At 49.2% G+C, this 19,227-nt stretch overlaps 1 protein-coding gene across 1 annotated transcript; it reads right to left on the bottom strand.

Annotated features, from left to right (window-relative positions):
- Positions 1-9,647: 9,647 nt before the first annotated feature.
- Positions 9,648-12,047, bottom strand: MSC (musculin). Its single transcript, XM_076332191.1, has 2 exons — positions 11,517-12,047; positions 9,648-10,721 (listed from the first exon to the last, which is right to left on the bottom strand). The coding sequence occupies exons 1-2, from the start codon at positions 12,045-12,047 to the stop codon at positions 10,635-10,637; spliced, it is 618 nt and encodes a 205-aa protein (XP_076188306.1). The 3' UTR covers positions 9,648-10,634.
- Between the last annotated feature and the right edge of the window lie 7,180 nt (positions 12,048-19,227).

Raw genomic sequence — 19,227 nt, 5'->3', positions numbered from 1 at the left:
TCCCCGCGCTGCCCCTCAGGCCTCGCCGCCCGCAGGCTGAATTTAAACCAGTCGCTGACAGAAGGAGGCAGCGCCGCTACCGATGGGTCCTCAAGCCGTTCCTAACGCCGCTCCGGCCGCTACCGGCCGTGCACCTCGGCGCGGCGGCCACCGGGTGGCGCCCGCGCCCCGCCTGCTGGGCTGCTGCCCTGAGGCGTGAGGCGGGGCCGCCCTCGGCGGCCATTACTCTCCCTCCCCCTTCTCCCCGCCAACGAATTCCGCCTTTTCCTCCGCTGCCTTAACGGGCGGGACACTGCTCCGCCGCTTTCCTGGTGGCGGGTGGAGTTCGCGCAGGAGGAGGAAGGGGGCAGCAAGGGCCCGGAGAGCCGGTTCTGTCACGTCTTGGGAGGCAGCGGGGCGGCGGGAGCCGGGGGCCGCCGCAGGGCTCGGTGCAGGAGCGGGCAGCCGCGGCGGAAAGCCGCTGCCCAGCACGGCGGGGCCTCGAGAGGTGAGAGGGGCACTCAGAAAAACTTTAAAAGGCGACAGGTGCTGCTGAATGCCTTGAAGAGGGGTGCCCACTCCGTGCAGGGGCTTCCTGGTATTTTATGGTGATACTTACTAAATAAAGTAATGCTTAGAAGTGAGTGAACAAGCATGCGTAGTAGCTAGATAATCTTCCACTAGTACTTTCTGTAGGTGCATTTAACATTTTGCCTGAAGAGGTGTGTACGTTCATCCCGCCCCGAGATCCTTCCAAATCTTTCTTCTACCTGTAGGAGGCCAGACCCACCCTAGGCCTTATGGAGGCATCTTCAGCCTCTGTGAAGCTGGTTTTCTCCCACCTAAATTGCTACCTCTTGCTCATCTCTCCCAGCCAGGGGCCAGTTCTTCGCCAGGAGTCGCCTCGGAAGAGGCGGCGTGACGGCAGAGCCGGCAGAGGACAGGCATGTGTCTGGGTGGTGGAGAGGGAACGCTTGTGCCAGTCAGAGGTGCTGGAGGCCACCCGGGGCTCTCCCCCTGTCCCCCAAGCCCACACGATCATTCAAGATCAGAGGCACACGGGAGGGTCTTTTGTGGGATTGCAAAAGTTTGGGCACTGTGGCTTTCTGGGTCTGTAGGTATCCAAAGCACCTGCTTTCAGGAAACCTCTGTAACTCGTAACTTGTTTATTAATTTTTAAATGTTGAAGAAAAAAAAGAAAAACTTTCTTGGCTTTACAGTAATGGCAGTGTAAAGGCATATCTGAGAAGTGAAAAAATAGTTTTTATTTTATATTTATTACTTAAGACAGACACTGAAAACCTGAAACAGGAAATTGTGGTTGTTGTGTTGCTTTGATGCCTCACGTACAATGACATTTTAGTGTTAAATTGCACTCAGAAAAGCTGATCTGCCTTCTTTCAATCCACGGCTAGACTTGCCACTCTCTTGCTTGCTGAGATATATATTACAAGGCGGCTGGACATAAAACCTTAAATCACTTACCTATTCAGCTTCAACAGTAGGATCTTCAGATTAATGTCAGGATTTTCATTCATTTTGCTTCTGGTGTTAGTTATCATCCTAATCAGATGTAAAGCTTTTTTGTGCTAGATATGTAAAAATGAAGGGAAGCGTGGTCTCTGCCTAGAAGAGCTTACAGACTAATCTAAAACAATTATAAAACACAAGAGGTTCTGTGAACTAGAGACTTCCATTGATACACAGAGCTTATGTCCAAACTACTAAATAGTGTGAAGGACTGTTCTTTGCTACCAAGACTGTCCTCTGGCTTTGAGGCCAAGTGTCCTGGAGTAGCTCGTGCCCGTACTGCTTATGCCTGTGCACTCTCAGCTCCAGAATAAGATGACTTCATGTAAACTGTATATTGTGAATGATCCCTATCCATTGCTGACTCACAAACTATGTCTTGGCATTGTTTGGGAGAATGGCACGTGGCCCATACCAAAACCACAAACCATGCAGGGACCTCTCCAACAATGTGACAGCATAGACACTGAAGCTGCAGCGCCCAGGAATGCTCCCTGACACGATTTTTTTTCACTTGTGCCATCACCACGGGGCAGGTTTAGTGTAGGCTAAGGTACAAATCATAAAATGAGTATGTGAATACTGTGTTTCAACCCCAAATGAGTCTAGCTGCTGTCCCTTTGCACAGGGAGTGTGGGAGTGCAGACTTTCAAGTGTCAGTCAAGTCCTTGGCGTCTGATCCAAAACTTGAAGTGGTGGTCAAAGTGATGATAATTTTGGCAATACCAGTGGTGTTAATTTATAGTAACTACTTGTCTCTTACAAACTAAGGATATCTCCAGCTGATACGGTATGTACAGTTTACAGAGCAAACTGGTGTGTTTTTACTTACAGTGAGGGAGGGCAAAAACCCACTTACGTGGGTTTATCTGCTCTTCCATCCACATCAGGGCTATATCTAGTCTAGAAGGGGGAATTTTTTCTTCTTATTTGTGAAGCCTGATGAACAAAGGTGCTTATGACATAATTTGCATCACAAGTTCGGGGGGAATTATATACAGTGGAAAATAAATCTGAAATTGTTGTTCCCTGAGATAAAGGAATGGTTCTGGGCTGTATCATAGGATGCGCAAACACCTAAAACCGGGTGACTATGAGGTAGATTGGTAGCAGGTCCTGAGGTTACGAGTGTTTTGTTATGATTAATGGCTTGAGAAATAATCTTCAAAGCGTATGTATGACACACAGTTATGCCTTAGCCAATATATGACACCTCAGGCCCTTCTTTCAAGAGAGTTTTCAGTTCGTGTTTCATGAACATCACTGTCATGCCATTAAACTTTAAAGTTGTAATCCGAATATCTTTACAGACAGCTAAATTGTATTACATATATCTCCATGTATTAGCTGACACTGTCATTTTTAATGGATGGGGGCAAATTTACTCTTGAGGCGTTATTCCTTAGTATGGTCTACCTGTACATTTTGGTCTGTTATCTTCTGTCTCCAGTTATTCTTATGCACAGAACTTCACCAGTATGGTAGTTTAGTTTTAATCCAGGGGCCCTGGATTTGATTTTTGGTCAAACAATTTTTGATTGTTCAATTTTCTCTTTGTTTTCTTTCCCTGTTTTTCCCATGTCAAAATGTCATCTACTCAGTCCTTCCCCAAATACCACAAGTTTTGCTCTATTTCCTAGGAAACATGGCAAGAATTAGGCACAACCCAAATGGATGTGATGTGTGTTCTTCCTGTGTTGAAACCTAACTGTGATTCTGGGGTTGGGTAGCCCCAGAGATCTTCCTGCATACAGAGGGATGACCTTGTTTAACCTCCACAGTTCTACAGAGCTATCCTAACAGGCCTTGCAAATCTCAGGCATACCCATATGTAGCATGAAAATGCCACACTCAGGAATATAATAGGTTTCCTCAGGACTTCAAATCACCTTCCTAGTAAATAGCAATGTATCTCTCATTATCTTGCTCCCTTTGAAGGTTATTGATGTCCCACTGGGACCCAGAGGAGGAGGATGAAAAGTGGTTTCCAGAATAGACACAACCAGTCTGATCTAAAAGAGATTAGAGCGCTCTCTACCACTCGGAGTGGGGACCACAGATCTGCCTGGAGCAGATGACGTTAGTACATGTATTCAGTATGTCCCCAAAAGGGATGCCTACAGGTCCAGACCATATGTGTGCCAGAGTGCAGGTAAAAAGATTTGACATTAACCATCTTTCCAAGATCTCCCTTCTAGATAGTGGAAAACATTTCAAGCACATATGTTTATTTTGAGGGTGGGATGAGACACTTCTACAGGAGAAATGAGTGACATTGGGTTTGTTTTGGTTTTCCCCATAGTGACCACAGACTGTATCTCTTCTGGCAGTTCATCTGCTTTCTTGAGGCTTCCCAGAACATTGACCTACTGCACTCCTCTTCAGCCATCTTCACAGGGCAAGAGGAACTTCCCTGAAGAAATGAATCACAGGACTGTTGGAATCTTTCATCTTGTTGCAAAAGACTTCTGACTCAGTTTTGTCCCCTTTTCCTCTAAATGACATGCCCTCTTGATGATACTAGGACATGAACTAATTTAAACTCCATACTGCTTATATTCGAGGAATACAATAGTTCCTTGTGCTGTTACAAACTCCTTTTCTATGAACATTCATGCCTACATTCACTTCTTATCTTTTACTGACTATGGGATTTACAGTGCTAATGATGTTGCTAATGATAATAATCACAGCAACTTGGAATTAAAAAGCGATCCATTTGTTTTCGGGCTTACCGTCCATTTATATTATTCTTGTTCCTATGAAGATACCTATAAGCTAAAGCTGCTGTTGTCCATCCCCTTCATGCACGCTGTACTCACTACACGGGCCTTTGTAAACTCTTATGAAGTGATGCCATCCTTTGCTATTCTTGTGACTTTTTGTACCAGATGCTGAGCAGTCTGTTTGCTTGGGTTGGGGTTGTGTCTGTGTATGTATTCTGACTCACAGCTCTGCCTGCTTTGTTGTCATAGTGCACTTTTCTTGTCACATTTTGAATTCTTTTTAACACTGGAAATTTGAATTCTTTTTAACAATTTCACCAGCATGAGCAGATTGGGTGATTTCCTTTGCTTGCTAAATTCCAATCACATCATCAAGGTTAATTATAGTTCTTCTGTTGCTAGTCCCAGAGCTGTTGCTAGTCCCAGAGCCTATCAGACTGCCAGCACCCCATGTATTTTGTTTGCATGGCAACGTTTTGGTAGCAGGGGGGATACAGGGGTGCCTTCTGTGAGAAAATGCTAGAAGCTTCGCGTATGGCTGTTAGAGTCAATGCCAGCCGGCTCCAAGACAGACCCGCCGCTGGCCAAGGCCGAGCCCATCAGCGACAGCGCTAGGGCCTCTGTGATAACATGTTTAAGAAGGGGGGGAAAAAAAACCTGCGCAACTGCAGCCAAAGAGAGGAGTGAGAATACGTGAGAGAAACAACCCTGCAGACACCAAGGTCAGTGAAGAAGGAGGGGGAGGAGGTGCTCCAGGCGCCGGAGCAGAGATTCCCCTGCAGCCCGTGGTGAAGACCATGGTGAGGCAGGCTGTCCCCCTGCAGCCCATGGAGGTTAACGGTGGAGCAGATATCCACCTGCAGCCCATGGAGGACCCCACGCCAGAGCAGGTGGATACCTGAAGGAGGCTGTGACCCTGTGGGAAGCCTGTGCTGGAGCAGGCTCCTGGCAGGACCTGTGGCCCCGTGGAGAGAGGAGCCCAGGCTGGCGCAGGTTTGCTGGCAGGACTTGCGACCCTGTGGGGGACCCACGCTGGAGCAGTCTGTTCCTGAAGGACTGCACCCCATGGAAGGGACCCACGCTGGAGCAGTTTGTGAAGAACTGCAGCCCGTGGGAAGGACTCACGTTGGAGAAGTTCATGAAGGACTGTCTCCCGTGGGAGGGTCCCCACGCTGGAGCAGAGGAAGAGTGTGAGGGGTCCTCCCCCTGAGGAGGAAGGAGCGGCAGAGACAACGTGTGATGAACTGACCACAACCCCCATTCCCCATTCCCCATCCCCCTGCGCTGCTTTGAGGGGAGGAGGTAGAGAATTCGGGAGTAAAGTTAAGCCCGGGAAGAAGGGAGGAGTGGGGGGAAGGTGTTTTTTAAGATTTGGGTTTATTTCTCATTACCCTGCTCTGATTTGATTGGCAATAAATTAAACTAATTTCCCCAAGTCGAGTCTGTTTTGCCCATGACAGTAATTGTCGAGTGATCTCCCCGTCCTTATCTCAACCCACAAGCCTTTCGTTATATTTTCTCTCCCCTGTCCAACTGAGGAGGGGATTGATAGAGCAGCTTTGGTGGGCACCTGGCGTCCAGCCAGGGTCAACCCACCACATCCCAACATTACAGGAGTGATTCTGCAGCCCTACATCAGCTACAAGGCTTTCTCAGTTTTACCTGTCTTGTTGGATAGATCCTATATGAATCTTTTCAGCTGTCTTAACTTTTCTAGGAATTTTACCTCTAGTGAGGTTCTTATGTGCTGCATTCCAAATAAGGCACTTTTTAGTAATTTTTTACTAATTTGCATTTACAAATTTTTCAGAGACAAGTAAGAGACTGAGACCTGTTTCTTCTTAGCACCTGAATCCTAACCAGCCTGCACTGTGGGAACACAAGTCTCTGCATGATGTAGCAACTGATCCCAATGCACTCTTGTCAGAATATATTAAAAATACCGATTTAGGTATTTAGGGTTTGGAAGGCAGCTCAGCCTCCATCCTCTGTGCACTGCAGAAAGTACCTGTGTAAACACCTTTCAGCTGGAGTGGAGTGTGATAGACACTGCCCAGGGAGCGAACCTAATTCTTAGGTATAATTGCCATTAGCCTTGGTAAGAATCTGCACTGCCATATCAAATGCAAATTCACTATTATATAGAATTAGCTACTTGTGGAGAGGCGACTATTCTCCAGTAGAATGGACAGCTTTCTGTGCTGTTTCATTCAAATAATGTAATTATTATTTGCTTATAATACAAGGTTACTGTAAGCTTGTATTGGTGGATAGCTCTAAACCCCACTTCTTCCTTCTTTTTATTTTACTTGGCTCATATAAATTCGGTCATTTAAACCTGGCCTTATCCCTCCCAACATTAGACAGTTAAATAAAACATTATATATTTAACTGAATCACACAGCTGGTCACCTTAGGGTCCTTCTAGAGTCAATGAAGAGAGACAGAGTAACTTTTGGATAGTTACTGAGACCTTAAAATTAATTTCAACTCCCTCTTTCACCTGGGAGACCCCTATGGCAACTGTACTTCTTACGTAGTCACCTTTACTTAGCTGAGAAACTTGAATTTTTATTCCGAATCCATAGCATATCTGGGAGCTCTTTAAATAGTACATGTATAAAGTCACTAAATGGGAAGGTATGGCTTAGGTATTTCTTATATGCGAATTATGTTTCTTTTGCTCAGATCAGAATTGTTAACATTTCCAACATGAGAAATGTATTTTCCTTGTGTAAGCAAACACATGTATTGGAATGGAATGGTTTTGTGATGGACACGTGAGCTTCCTGGCTAATGATCTGCTCTGTCAGAGTCCCACATAAAATAGAGACAAAACAAAGTTCTACACAACCTTTATATAAGTCTTAAGTCATAAAAATATTTTTGGGAGACAAATGTTCCTCTTTATATATGGACTGCCTGCCAGGAAAGTCAATGCAGGTATTCGGCCTTCAAAATTTCATATGAAGCAGGTCTCAGCTGAATATGGATTGCAGATGATTTGGCATTTTATTTGTAAAACACCTGTAGCAAGATTTGTATACCTTTATGGGATCAAGATGGGTTCACCTTGTACCTTGTGCCAAGGAACAAAGGTGTCACTAATGTAACAAAATAATCATCAAGCGTATACTTGCCAATTGTAATAAAAATGTATGTATTTCTTACCTTCCGTGCTTGTGGACTGTAGAAATGTAAGGTAGTTTTTAATTTTAAGTCTCCCCTTCACTCAGCTCTGTAACTCATACCCAGTCAAACAAAACACTCAGACTTCAAAAACGAAATCAATTTACTCTATCAGGTTGGCAAAACTCCATTAAAAAAAAGGACCAAAACACATTATCTTCCTATGGAATCTGTTAATGCTCAAAAATAGCATTTTAGAATGTTTTGGTCACCTCATTCATATAAAGGACTGATCTGAATTTCATCTGTTTGCGAATTTAAAAACAGAATTCAGAACTGCGTGCATGTATTTTTGGTGTGTCTTTATAGGTGAGGGATGCCAGAATACATGACCTACCTGGCACTTCCTTGGCAAGACAGCAGCCTTCGTCTCAAGACAAACCCACAAGGAGCCTGTTCAATTGTCTGAACTTTTTCCTAATCACATAATGCCTCTTGCTGAGAGAGAAGAAGAAAGATTAATTTACTTTTTAAAAATGATATTTATGAACCCAAGGATTAAAATGAATGATTTTAAATATCAGATCCTTGTTAGAGAAATCCAAACATACCTAATTGCCATATTAAGAAAAATAAGTATACGCTAATACCTGTATCTCTGTATAGAGGTATTTAAAACAAAGAATTGAGTCTTATACAACATTCGCTATCTAAAAGCTGTAATTTTCTCTCCAGATTTTGACCTGAAATGTCACCTGTGGCCATTGTGTACTTCTATTCTAAAACCAGTGATAGTCTGTTGGGGCACCATCATCATATGGATGTGTCTGTTACAGTAACAAATACAGTAAATGCATTCATTATTTTATGAAGAAAGTATTTTTATATATTACGTAGCCACAAGGGAAAAAAGGGTATTTGAGAGCATGTAGTATGGTGCACGGGTGGAAGCAATACTATGTTTTTCTTCACGTCACACTCCTCACCCCCAATTTTGACCTACTGTATTTACTTAATATAACCACTTCATATTTGGGAATTTACCCTGAACATTTTTTCCATCGTTTCGCATGGACCTTTCTATACTGTTTAAAGTTCTCCATGCTTTTCTTGTTTTTCTGATCTCCTGGAGTCGTTAACCAATTACAGCTGGGATCGAGGCCAAAACCAGCTAAGTATCACAACTGAGATTATCTCAAGTGGCACCTTAGTTAAATTGCTGAATAATCTTTTCTCTAGGGTTCAGATAAACATTGGTTGAGTTTTCTTATACCTTATGCCTTCCTAAAGGTCCTTCCTTTTTGATTTACTGTTTATATTCTTTTCTTTACAAAAAAGCTTCCTAGAGGTGGTCAGTTGGAGTCCCACCTCAGTTACATAACTACAATTTAGGATAGCCCCTTCCTTCACAGCCTTTCTCTGGATAAAACTGGAAGATAAATTAGATTATGATCTCTGTACAGCTTGCCCTCAAATCACTGAAAGCAGCAATTGCAGCAGATCCTGAACTGAGCCCTCATTTTATTTTGCAGTGGCTCCAGACTATTTTACACTTCACAAGAAGAAAAACAATTTTCTGCAGTTCATCTACTTGAAAGACACTACCAGTAGTCAGTCTTGGGCTTCTGTGCAGAATTTCAAAACACAAATCCACGATGTAGGATGACCAGACAAGAAACCAGGTTAAACTGGCTCTTGTTAAGCAAATGTTTCTTCTCCCTGGCTGCTTAAATGAAGAAGAGGAGGCTTTTTCTTCTCTAAAGCAATTCAGTCTTCTCCCTTATCGTGAGTTAACCGCTAATAAAATATTTTGAGAAAAAGAAAATCTTATCTCAGGAGTTTTAATCTTAAAACAGGAAAAGTCTGCTCCCAACTAGGAAAACTTGGCTGATTTTCCCACTGCACAAATACAAATAAAAGCAAAACAGACTACAGATGGAAAAGTAAAATGACAAAGAACAGCAAAAGGAGCTATTACACTATCTTTCATGCTATGAAGCAGAACAAATTACTGACATCCATTTCTTAATCTACATTTATTTTTTTTCCTGATTCACAGAAAAGATTATGACAGTGAATTCTATAAGTTGTTAAAATGTGGTTTTCCCTGCTGATTGATATAGTACTGTACCTCACATGAATTGTTTGGGGTGAAAGTGTTCTTATCTGACTCTGTTGCTGGAGATGTATCTGCTCTCAAGAGATGAGGAAGATAACTGTGTTTACAAAAGCATGCATTACAAAGACGTTCCTATATTGATGCAGCCACACACTATCACAGTACCAGTAAGTCATTGTAACCAAGCTTTTAATGTCATTTATAAAAAAATAGAGTTATTTACATTTGCAACTCATTTGATGGCATGCTCTTTTATTACAGCATTTGAATCAGTGAAGAAATGTCACTAGAACTCATTTGAGGGTAAACTTTTCAAAGATAAGCATGACAGTACAGGAAAAATGTTTAAAACATTGTGAATTCTTGTTACTTTGCAGCATCATACAAACTCATTCTTTACAACACATGCACCCTGGCCTTACGGAAAGCAGAAGTCCCTTCCAGATTAAGGCACGGAAACTCTGCCGTATTTCTAGGGACAGTCCCACATTCTTACATGTGGCACTTCAAGACATAACCAAAGGAATTTGTTTAATTCCAATGGACGGTAACCTAAATGCAGAATGTAGCCACTTACACGTTTTTAAGAAAACTCTGGTTAAAAGGACAAAAGAAGGTATGACTATACTTATTGCATAGTTGCAGTAAACCAGATCCATGAATACAAAAGCCATCAAAATATATTATAAATCTATCTGAGTTTCAAAGCTACTCTAAAATACTGCTTTGCTTTAGAATACAAATAACACTGTTTGGGGTTAGTTTGTAGAGTTGTATTTTGGTCCATGCTGTTAATTCTATATCATTATATTCCTCTTCCATTAGTTTAAAAGCCTCAGAACAACAGGTCCTCAGGCAGTGGTAAGAATGATGAAGCCAAAGAAGGGCCTTTCCAAATCTCAGGCTTCAGCTGCTGCAGTCAGTTCATAAAACCTCTAATTTCCACCGCCTCCCTTCTCTACTGCTTTAAATAAACTTCCCTCAGAACGCTAAGGGAAAAGAATGACAGGGGACACAGGTTTAACACTGTTAGAGATGGGGGTTTATCCCCATCTTCTAGTCTTGAGCCCATAAATCACAGCTCTTGAAAATATCCAGCCCATAATAAAAAAGATCAACAACGAAAAAAAAAACCAAACAATTTACTTTGACTATGCGGTAGTTCCACATAATCTGCTGGCAGTAGAAACTTCTTTGGTGTCAGAGTCAGGTCTTCCTGAAACCACAAACGGCCAAGTCTGTAAGCAAAAAAGGTATTTCATATTAAAAAGAAAGTTTATCCTGGTATGAAACTGGAGCTTTATTACTGATAGATGTCTAACTCTGGTTCAGTTGCAAACACGTCATCATGTTTTAGTCCCTGTGGGAAGCACAGAGAGCGCCGAGTTCCTCTAACAAATATTTTCATTACGTTTTTCATTATAATTAAATGCTCTGCAATAGGGCTGCAACGGTCAGCAGCAAATTGTTCTCAGTAAAAATGCAACACTTCTCTTGCTTGCATCATTTTAAAGCATATAAACTATTCAAAAACAACCACTCTGCACTATATAAGCAACCTTGTTACCGCTGTGGCACGCATCAGATTTAGTTTTGTACCGATGAACTAACGACGCCTTGCTTGTGCTCCAAGTCAGCCCGCAGAGCGAGTTACTCCTTTTTCGGACATTAAGCTTGCCTAATGCCCGAGGAATTTATTTCTTTAGGGTTCCTTACTCCGACTCCCCAGAACGGGCACGCCCGCCATCACCGTAGGCCAAACCCGGCTCTCGGGTCGCCCCCGGGCGAGGGTTACTGGCGGTTTACGACGCACTCGAGGCCACCCCGCGGCTTCTTCGACGGCGGGTACGGCTTGAGCGCTGCCAGCCTTGCCCGCGGGGGGCCAGGCCGGCGGGGCTACCCCGGGCAGTGGTCCGGGGGTTCCTCCGTGACCCCCGCGGTTGGCCCTCGCCGCGCATCCCGACGGCGCCGGGGCCGCGCCCGGCCGCCCGCCTCCGCGCCCCCTCCCCACCCCCCGCGCCCCCCCGCCGTACCAGGTTGACGGGGTGGACGTAGCCGTTCTCGTAGCGGTCCTCCTGCAGGAGCTGCCGGAGGTGGGCGATGTAGCTGGACGCCAGGCGCAGCGTGTCCAGCTTGGAGAGCTTGGTGTCGGGCGGCACCCAGGGCAGGCTCGTCTTCAGCCGGGAGAACGCCTTGCTCAGCACCCGCATCCGCGCCCGCTCCCGCGCGTTGGCCGCGTTGCGCTGGGACTGCTTCCCCTCGGGCGCCGGCCCCCGCGGCCCCGACGCCGCCTTCTTGGCCCCGGGGCCGCCGCCCCGCGCCCGCTTCCTCTTGCAGCCGCTGCCCGCCGGCCCCGCCGCGCAGCTGCCCTCGCCGTCCTCCTCCTCCTCCTCCTCTTCCTCCTCCTCCTCCTCCTCCTCCTCCGCCGCCGAGGAGTTGTCCCCCGAGGGGTAGAGCTCGCCGCGGGGCTGGCGCTTGGCCGGCGGCGGCGGGTAGTCCAGCTGCAGCGCCCGCAGGTCCATCTCGGGCAGCTCCTCCGCCTCGCTCCCGGAGCCCGTGGACATCGCCCCGGGAGGGAGGCAGGGAGGCGGGCAGCGAGGCAGGCAGGAGGGGGCGGACGGCCGAGGCGCGCCGGCGAGTCGGCCCAGCGCGGGGCGGCCCCGCCGCGGAGAGTCCGTGCCGGGGCGGGGGGGGCGCGGAGGGGGGATGCGCCCCTTGACAGCGCTATATATCGGGTGTCCGCGGAGCAAACCATCTGCCGGGCGGAGGGGAGGAGTGGGGGCGCGGAGGAGGGGGTAGGACCCGGCTGAGCCCCGCGCCGGGGGCGGCGCCTCTCCGCGCTGCCCGGCGCAGCGCTGCGCGCTGGCCCGCGGTCCGGTGCGCGAAGTCAGCTCCGTACAGTGGGGAACACGCGGGGACGTCTCCAGGCGTGCGTGTGCTCTCGGGAGTAACGCCGCCGTGCGAGTGAGCGCTTTTTCTGCGGGACGGACCCCTCTCCTCGCCCCGGAGGACGGAAAATACCCCCAGGGCCGATCCCGCAAGTGCTTCCGCGGGGAGGGGGGCACCGCTCCCTGTCTCTAAGGCGGCAGCGGCGGGGCTAAGGCTAAGCGCGACCCGGGGCTCGGCCCCCAGCCCGCCTGCATTCGCTCTCCCTCTTGCCTTTCCTTCGAGGTCGGGGGATTTTCCCGCCGTACAAACCCGCGCCCAGCCCCGCTCCTCGCAGCCGAGCGGTGCGGCAGGATGGGGCCAACCCCAGGCTGCGGGTCAGGCCTCCGCCCGCCGGGGTCTTGCCCTGCCCGCTGCCTGCCCTGCTCCGAGGTGCGGCTGTGCGGCTGCCGGTGCCTCGCTGGCCAGCGGGACGCCGGAGCGGGCGGGGGCAGCAGGAGACGCGGCACTCGGGAGTGGGTTTGCGGTTCGTGGGGAGCAATGCAAAAAGTCGCTGGAAACGCGCGGACCGTGTTTTGATGGTGTCAATAACTTGGGGTGAAGCCACAGACAGTGGCGAGTGAGTATAACGTGTCCGAGGGCTTCTCCTTCCTCAGAGCAATTAATGAAAAGCCAGGTAATTGGGCTGTGTACAGCTCTGTGTCACAGAGCAAATCAAACGAGACAGGTTTTCGAGCGATTCGCGGGTTTTTTTTTAACAAATTCCGTACTACAGCTTTTATAGAGTCCACGGGAGAGTGGGGGACCCATCATCTACTGGAAATGCTGATATACAAATTCAACAGGTGTATAAATTAAGAAAAAAAATCAACCGACATCTTGTATCCCTCCCACACCCCAAAATATCCTTTCTTTCCAAAATGAATAACCAGCGTTTAGTTCCTCACTGGCCTTCGCGGCCCTGTCTGGATATGGTTAACCAGAATAAAACCTCAGTTCGCGGAAAAGAGTCTAATGACTACAACAGGTGGAAAGATCTTGTCCCGCAATTTTTGCTCCCGGTTTTTCCCTTCCATTTCCCTCCCGGCCGAGTGGAACCTTCCCGGCCGCTGCCGCACAACTTTCCTGGCACCGCCGGCCGCCTTTTCGCCCAGCGCTTTGCACTTCGCTCCCCGCCAGCCCTGTGGTCTTACTGAGGGCCACTTAACGCTGTATAAACCTCGGCTTCACCCGCTGGGGCTAGAACCACATCAGAGCCGGGTTTAGCAGCAACCTTTCCAAGTGAAACTTGACATTTCTTGAACCACCGAAACAGGCAGCTGATCTTGCAACTGGATCTCTTGAACTTGGTTTGACACTACGATGCTCCGGCTGGGTCCCACACGCTGTACGGTGAAAGGGGAGCGCGCCGGACTTCGGGGTTGCTCTGCCTCCCCAATTAGCCTACATTATCCGTATAAATATATATATATATATGTAAAGATACTGCAGGGGAAGAGATATAGGTTTACTTTTTCCCCTCATCTGGGTTGTTTATACAGGTGCGGTCTGAACGCTTTCCCTGCTAAAGATTAATGGGGAAAGTGCTGAATTTCTTTAAACAAAGAAGAAAATGGTACCCATTTAAAAGCCACAATGGCAAATCTCACCTTTCGCGCCTACCTCTGCCTCGGCGGATTAAAGGCGACGCATAATGGACACTTCGTCTCATTTAATGAAGGGATTGCGGGGTGTGTGTGTGTGAATAGCCAAATTCTCAGATCGTCTTTGCCCGCTTCTTCGTTAGTAAAGGAAATGGGAAATGCAATGGAGTAAATCAGGAGTGAGCCTCAGGGGTTACTTCGGATTTACACCCAACGAAACCGAGCAGAACTGACACCTCTCACATCCATCAAACCTCTAATTTCTGCGACCCTGACCGAGATATCATTTTCAGGATAAGATCTTTGATGGGGCCAGGGCATTACATCATCCTTCCATTTGTCCTCTAGTCAAGACTTTGATCCTTCATGCTCTCTGTGTGCTGAGTAGGGAAAATGTCCCTGGTATATCAGGGCAGCATTTTACACCCGTTATCAGGTTCAGTCCCTTTCCCTTTTCTCCGTTAAAAGGTAAAACCACGGTCTGACCTATGCCCGGACCCCGAGGCCAGCACCCTCCCCTGTTTCAGGGTCCATCCCTGCACGCTGTGTGCGGTGCCGGGGGGACAGCCCGGGTCTGCAAAACCCAGCGTGCGTGTGGAGGGAGAGGAGCAGCAGCTAAAACGGTTCCTGCGTGGGAAGAAGCTTCAGAGAGGGCCTTCCCCAGCGAGCTCTGCCTCTGCCACCGTTGTTGACCCTGAGGCCACAAAAAGCAGCTTTTCTCTGCTGAGGGGAGACCCCTGATTCGGGGGGCCGCGCTGGGACGGAGTGTTTTTTCTCACACTTTTCCAGAAGGCATTTTTGGTCAATAAATTTACCCAACGAACCCAAGCAAAGAGGAGTCCACGAAAACCAGATTTCTCCTTTATCTTTGCAGCGGCTCGAGGTGTTTGGTGCCGGACCTGAGGACCGGCGAGGGACGGCGCTGCGCTGGGCGGAGGGCATCCCCGCGCAGGCCGGGCTGCGCCGGTGCCTGGGAGCCGCCGCCCCCGCCCCCGCCTCAGGGCGCGGCGCTGAGAACCCGACAGGTACCTGGGATGAGGCGGAGGGGGTATAACCCTTTTATTTTCTTCCTAAAGTTTCAGAATTAATTGTAGGAAAAAGCAAAAGGGAACAAAAAAAATATCCAGAGGCCAAGCCTGTAAAACGCAGGTTATCTCCGAGGATAGGAGGGGGGACTGCTAAAAGCCCCATGTCTTTCGCATTCATCCTCTGGGATGTTGGCAACGACGAAGCAGGGTGGAGGAGGGGGATGATGTGTTCTCGATAAAGTGCTTTTAAATAAGGCTTTCCTTTGGCATTTGTCCTTTCCTCGAACTCAGCAGCGTTACCGAGTCACTTCGCTCCGACCTAAAGTGCACTTACACTTTTTCGGAAAGACCTCAGTGTAACAAGGGCGGTTTTATTCATTTTCTCGCGGTGGTGAGAAAGGCAGGATGTCTGGAGGGGAGGAGGACAGCGTCTGGCAAACGTCTCAGTCCTGATCTCTCCACAAGCGTCTACAGCACACGTCCAGGCTGCGTGAAAGGCATGCAGGGCTTCTGCCACGAAGGGATGCTTGGCGTTGCTGGTCCTGTAGGAAAAGTAGGTGGATGGATTACAACCTTTGTTAAATGCCACCTTAGAGCAAATACACCTCTGCACGGCTCAGATCCCCCGGTAAAGGCACCCAGTGAAAGGAGAAGCGTACAGCGTCCCTCATTCCCCCACCAATCCTGCCCCCGCTGAAAACGCCTGTACCGGGAATGCTGTTTGCTACAGCCCGTGCCGCGGGTGCCCTGTCCTTAGCCAGAGGTCTGGCATGGGTCGAGGTACCACTAAAGGATGCCCTTTCCTATTGTCGTTTCCTAAGGTGACAGCGCGGTGGTGCCCATGTCCCAGTCCCCTGGCAGGCACCTAGCTGAGGATGCTCCGTGTGAGCTAGCCCAGCTTCCCTGGGGCTGGGGGGGATCCTGAAAGCCTCACGGGGGAATGCAGGAACAGCCAGCCCCAGCAGTTATTGGAAATGAGTGGGTGCCTGCGTGTATCTTGGGGGGGGGGGGGGGGGGGGCGCTTCCCAAAAAAGTGACTTTCCGGCATTTAAGAAAATTAAAAACTACTCAGTGGGTCAAGCCATGTCAAATAAAGCAAACAGGGGATAAATGAACCCCTGGAAGGAAAAGAAAAAAAAAGTATTTACTAGAATTTATTTTGCCTAGCGAGTGCGAACCTTCCCGTCAAGGGGCAAGCTCAGTGATTCACTTGATGAAGGGACTTAAAAACAAACCCGGGGTTAAAAACCTCCTCTCCGCCCCCCTTCTCCCCCCCCCCCCCCAGGCACCAGCCCGCGGGCCCGGGGCTGCCCCGCTCCGCTACCGGGCAGCCTGCGGGGAGAGCCCCGGTGTGGCGCAGGCAGCGCTCTCCCTGCCGTCGCGGGAGGCTGTGCTTGAGCCAGCGCCGGCCCGGCGGGGGAAACCCTCGGCTCCAGGAGGAAAAGGCACCCGCTCCGCCGGTGGGGGTTACCGGGCTCCGGGAGGGGGGCGAGCCGCCGGGGGTGCTGGGCGGGCGGCCGCGGGGCTGGTTATGCCGCCTGGGCTGCGGAGAGGGTTCGTGCTCCTCGCTCAGGAGCCCTGAGCGTAAGCGGGAACATGCTTTAAAAATAAAATAAACACCACAGGTTTGTCCTTCGAGCCGCTAAACTTTCCCAAAGGGGATCGCGCCCCGCAGCACAAGGCGAGAGCATCTTCCCCGAGGAAAGAAATCGCTCCCCGTTATTTACTCCTTCTCCCCGACATTTCCAGTGCAATAACGACGAGACGTTATCAACTGTAAAGGATCGCTGCTTTCCCCGGAGTTCGGCCAGCAGTGAGTTTTGCTCAGGTATCCCCAACTTTCAGCAGGGTTTCCCCTGTGGAATAGCCAGGCAAACTCTCTAAATACCTCCTGGCGCCAGAAGAAAGTTCTCATGTAATAGATACCCGCTGGTGTGAGAACACGGATTCTGCTCACTTTGTCAATCAGCCCGGGTTGGGGGGGTTTGAGGAGGGGGACATGGGGATTTCTTTTAATTAAAAAAAGAGAAGTATTTTTCACTATTTTTTTTAATGATGCCTGGAGGTGTGCTGTTGGCCTAAAAGGACCAGAATTAATGGTGCTGTTTAAAGCGCAGTTTATTTATTCTCTTGGAGCAAATTAGCTGGAATAACAAGCAAACATCAGGCAAGAGGAAACACTGTGTTAGTCTCCTCCTTGTGTTTCACTCTGAGAGGGAAGCCCACCAGAGCAAGACGGAAGAGATGGGGAGAGATAACACCACTACAGCACTTCATTATACTTGAGTGCTCCAGCACACTCGCTCGCTTTGGCTGGGCTACAGCAGAGCAGATGGAGGAGTGTGGCTTCCCTAGGAATCGCTACCAAAGTCAGTGGGGGCTCACAGATGGGGGCACACAGCTGGTGAGATGGCTTCGTGGTCACCAGGGGGAAAATCACTGCCCAGGGTTGTCTGGAGTCAAAGAAAACTCCAGCGCTCCGGCATCGTATCTCTAGCTGTATTGAGGGAAAGCTGCAAAGGGCATGCAATACATGCAGGCTGCAGTCATGGCAGCCTCACATTCAGCTGTCTGATGAAATTATGTGAGCGAGGAGGTGCCTCGCTCGACCTGCTGTTTACAAACAGAGAAGGACTGGTGGGAGATGTGGTGGTCAGAAGCCGTCTTGGGCTTAGCGACCATGAAATGATAGAATTCTCGATTCTTGGTGAAGTAAGGAGGGGGGTCAGCAAAACCTCAACCATGGACTTCCGGAGGGCGGACTTTGGCCTGTTCAGGACGCTGGTTGAGAGAGTCCCTTGGGGAAAGGGGTCCAGGAAGGGCAAAGGGGTCCAGGAAGGCTGGACGATCTTCAAGAAGGAAGTCTTAAAGGTGCAGGAGCAGGCTGTCCCTGTACGCCGTAAGAAGAACGGTTGGGGAAGACGACTGGCCTGGCTGAACGGGGAGCTCTTGCTGGGACTCAGGAAAAAAAGGAGAGTTTACCGCTTGTGGAAGAAGGGGCAGGCGACTCAAGAAGAGTACAGGGATCTCGTCAGGTCATGCAGAGAGGAAATGAGAAAGGCAAAAGCCCAGCTAGAACGCAATCTGGCTGCTGTCGTTAGAGACAACAAAAAAAGTTTTTACAAATATATTAATGACAAGAAGAGAGCCAAGGAGAATCTCCATCCTTTATTGGATGCGGGGGGCAACATTGTCACCGAGGATGAGGAAAAGGCTGAGGTACTCAATGCCTTCTTTGCCTCAGTCTTTAACAGGCAGACCAGTTATCCTCAGGATACTCGGCCCCCTGAGCTGGAAGACAGGGACGGCGAGCAGGATGAACCCCCCATAATCCATGAGGAAGCAGTTAACGACCTGCTACGCTCCCTGGATGCTCACAAGTCTATGGGGCCGGATGGGATCCACCCGAGAGTGCTGAGGGAGCTGGCGGAGGAGCTTGCCAAGCCACTCTCCATCATTTATCAGCAGTCCTGGTTAACGGGGGAGGTCCCGGACGACTGGAGGCTTGCCAATGTGACGCCCATCCACAAGAAGGGCCGGAAGGAGGATCCAGGGAACTACAGGCCTGTCAGCCTGACCTCTGTGAGGGGGAAGATTATGGAGCGGTTCATCTTGAGGGCACTCACAAGGCATGAGCAGAACAACCAGGGGATCAGGCCCAGCCAGCACGGGTTCATGAAAGGCAGGTCCTGCTTGACCAACCTGATCTCCTTCTATGACCAGGTGACCCGCCTAGTGGATGAGGGAAAGGCTGTGGATGTGGTCTACCTGGACTTCAGTAAGGCCTTTGACACCGTCTCCCACAGCATTCTCCTAGAGAAGCTGGCGGCTCACGGCTTAGACAGGTGGACTCTGCGCTGGGTCAAAAACTGGCTGGACGGCCAGGCCCAGAGAGTTGTGGTGAATGGAGTTAAATCCAGTTGGCGGCCGGTCACGAGCGGTGTTCCCCAGGGCTCAGTACTGGGGCCGGTCTTGTTCAATATCTTTATCAATGATCTGGATGAGGGGATCGAGTGCACCCTCAGTAAGTTTGCAGACGACACCAGTTTGGGCGGGAGTGTTGATCTGCTCGAGGGTAGGAAGGCTCTGCAGAGGGACCTGGACAGGCTGGATCGATGGGCCCAGGCCAATTGTATGAGGTTCAACAAGGCCAAGTGCCGGGTCCTGCACTTGCGTCACAACAACCC

Source organism: Aptenodytes patagonicus, chromosome 2 (assembly GCF_965638725.1).
Source record: "Aptenodytes patagonicus chromosome 2, bAptPat1.pri.cur, whole genome shotgun sequence".
In the NCBI taxonomy this organism is placed as follows: Eukaryota; Metazoa; Chordata; class Aves; order Sphenisciformes; family Spheniscidae; genus Aptenodytes; species Aptenodytes patagonicus.
This window is presented reverse-complemented; position numbering and strand designations above follow the sequence as displayed.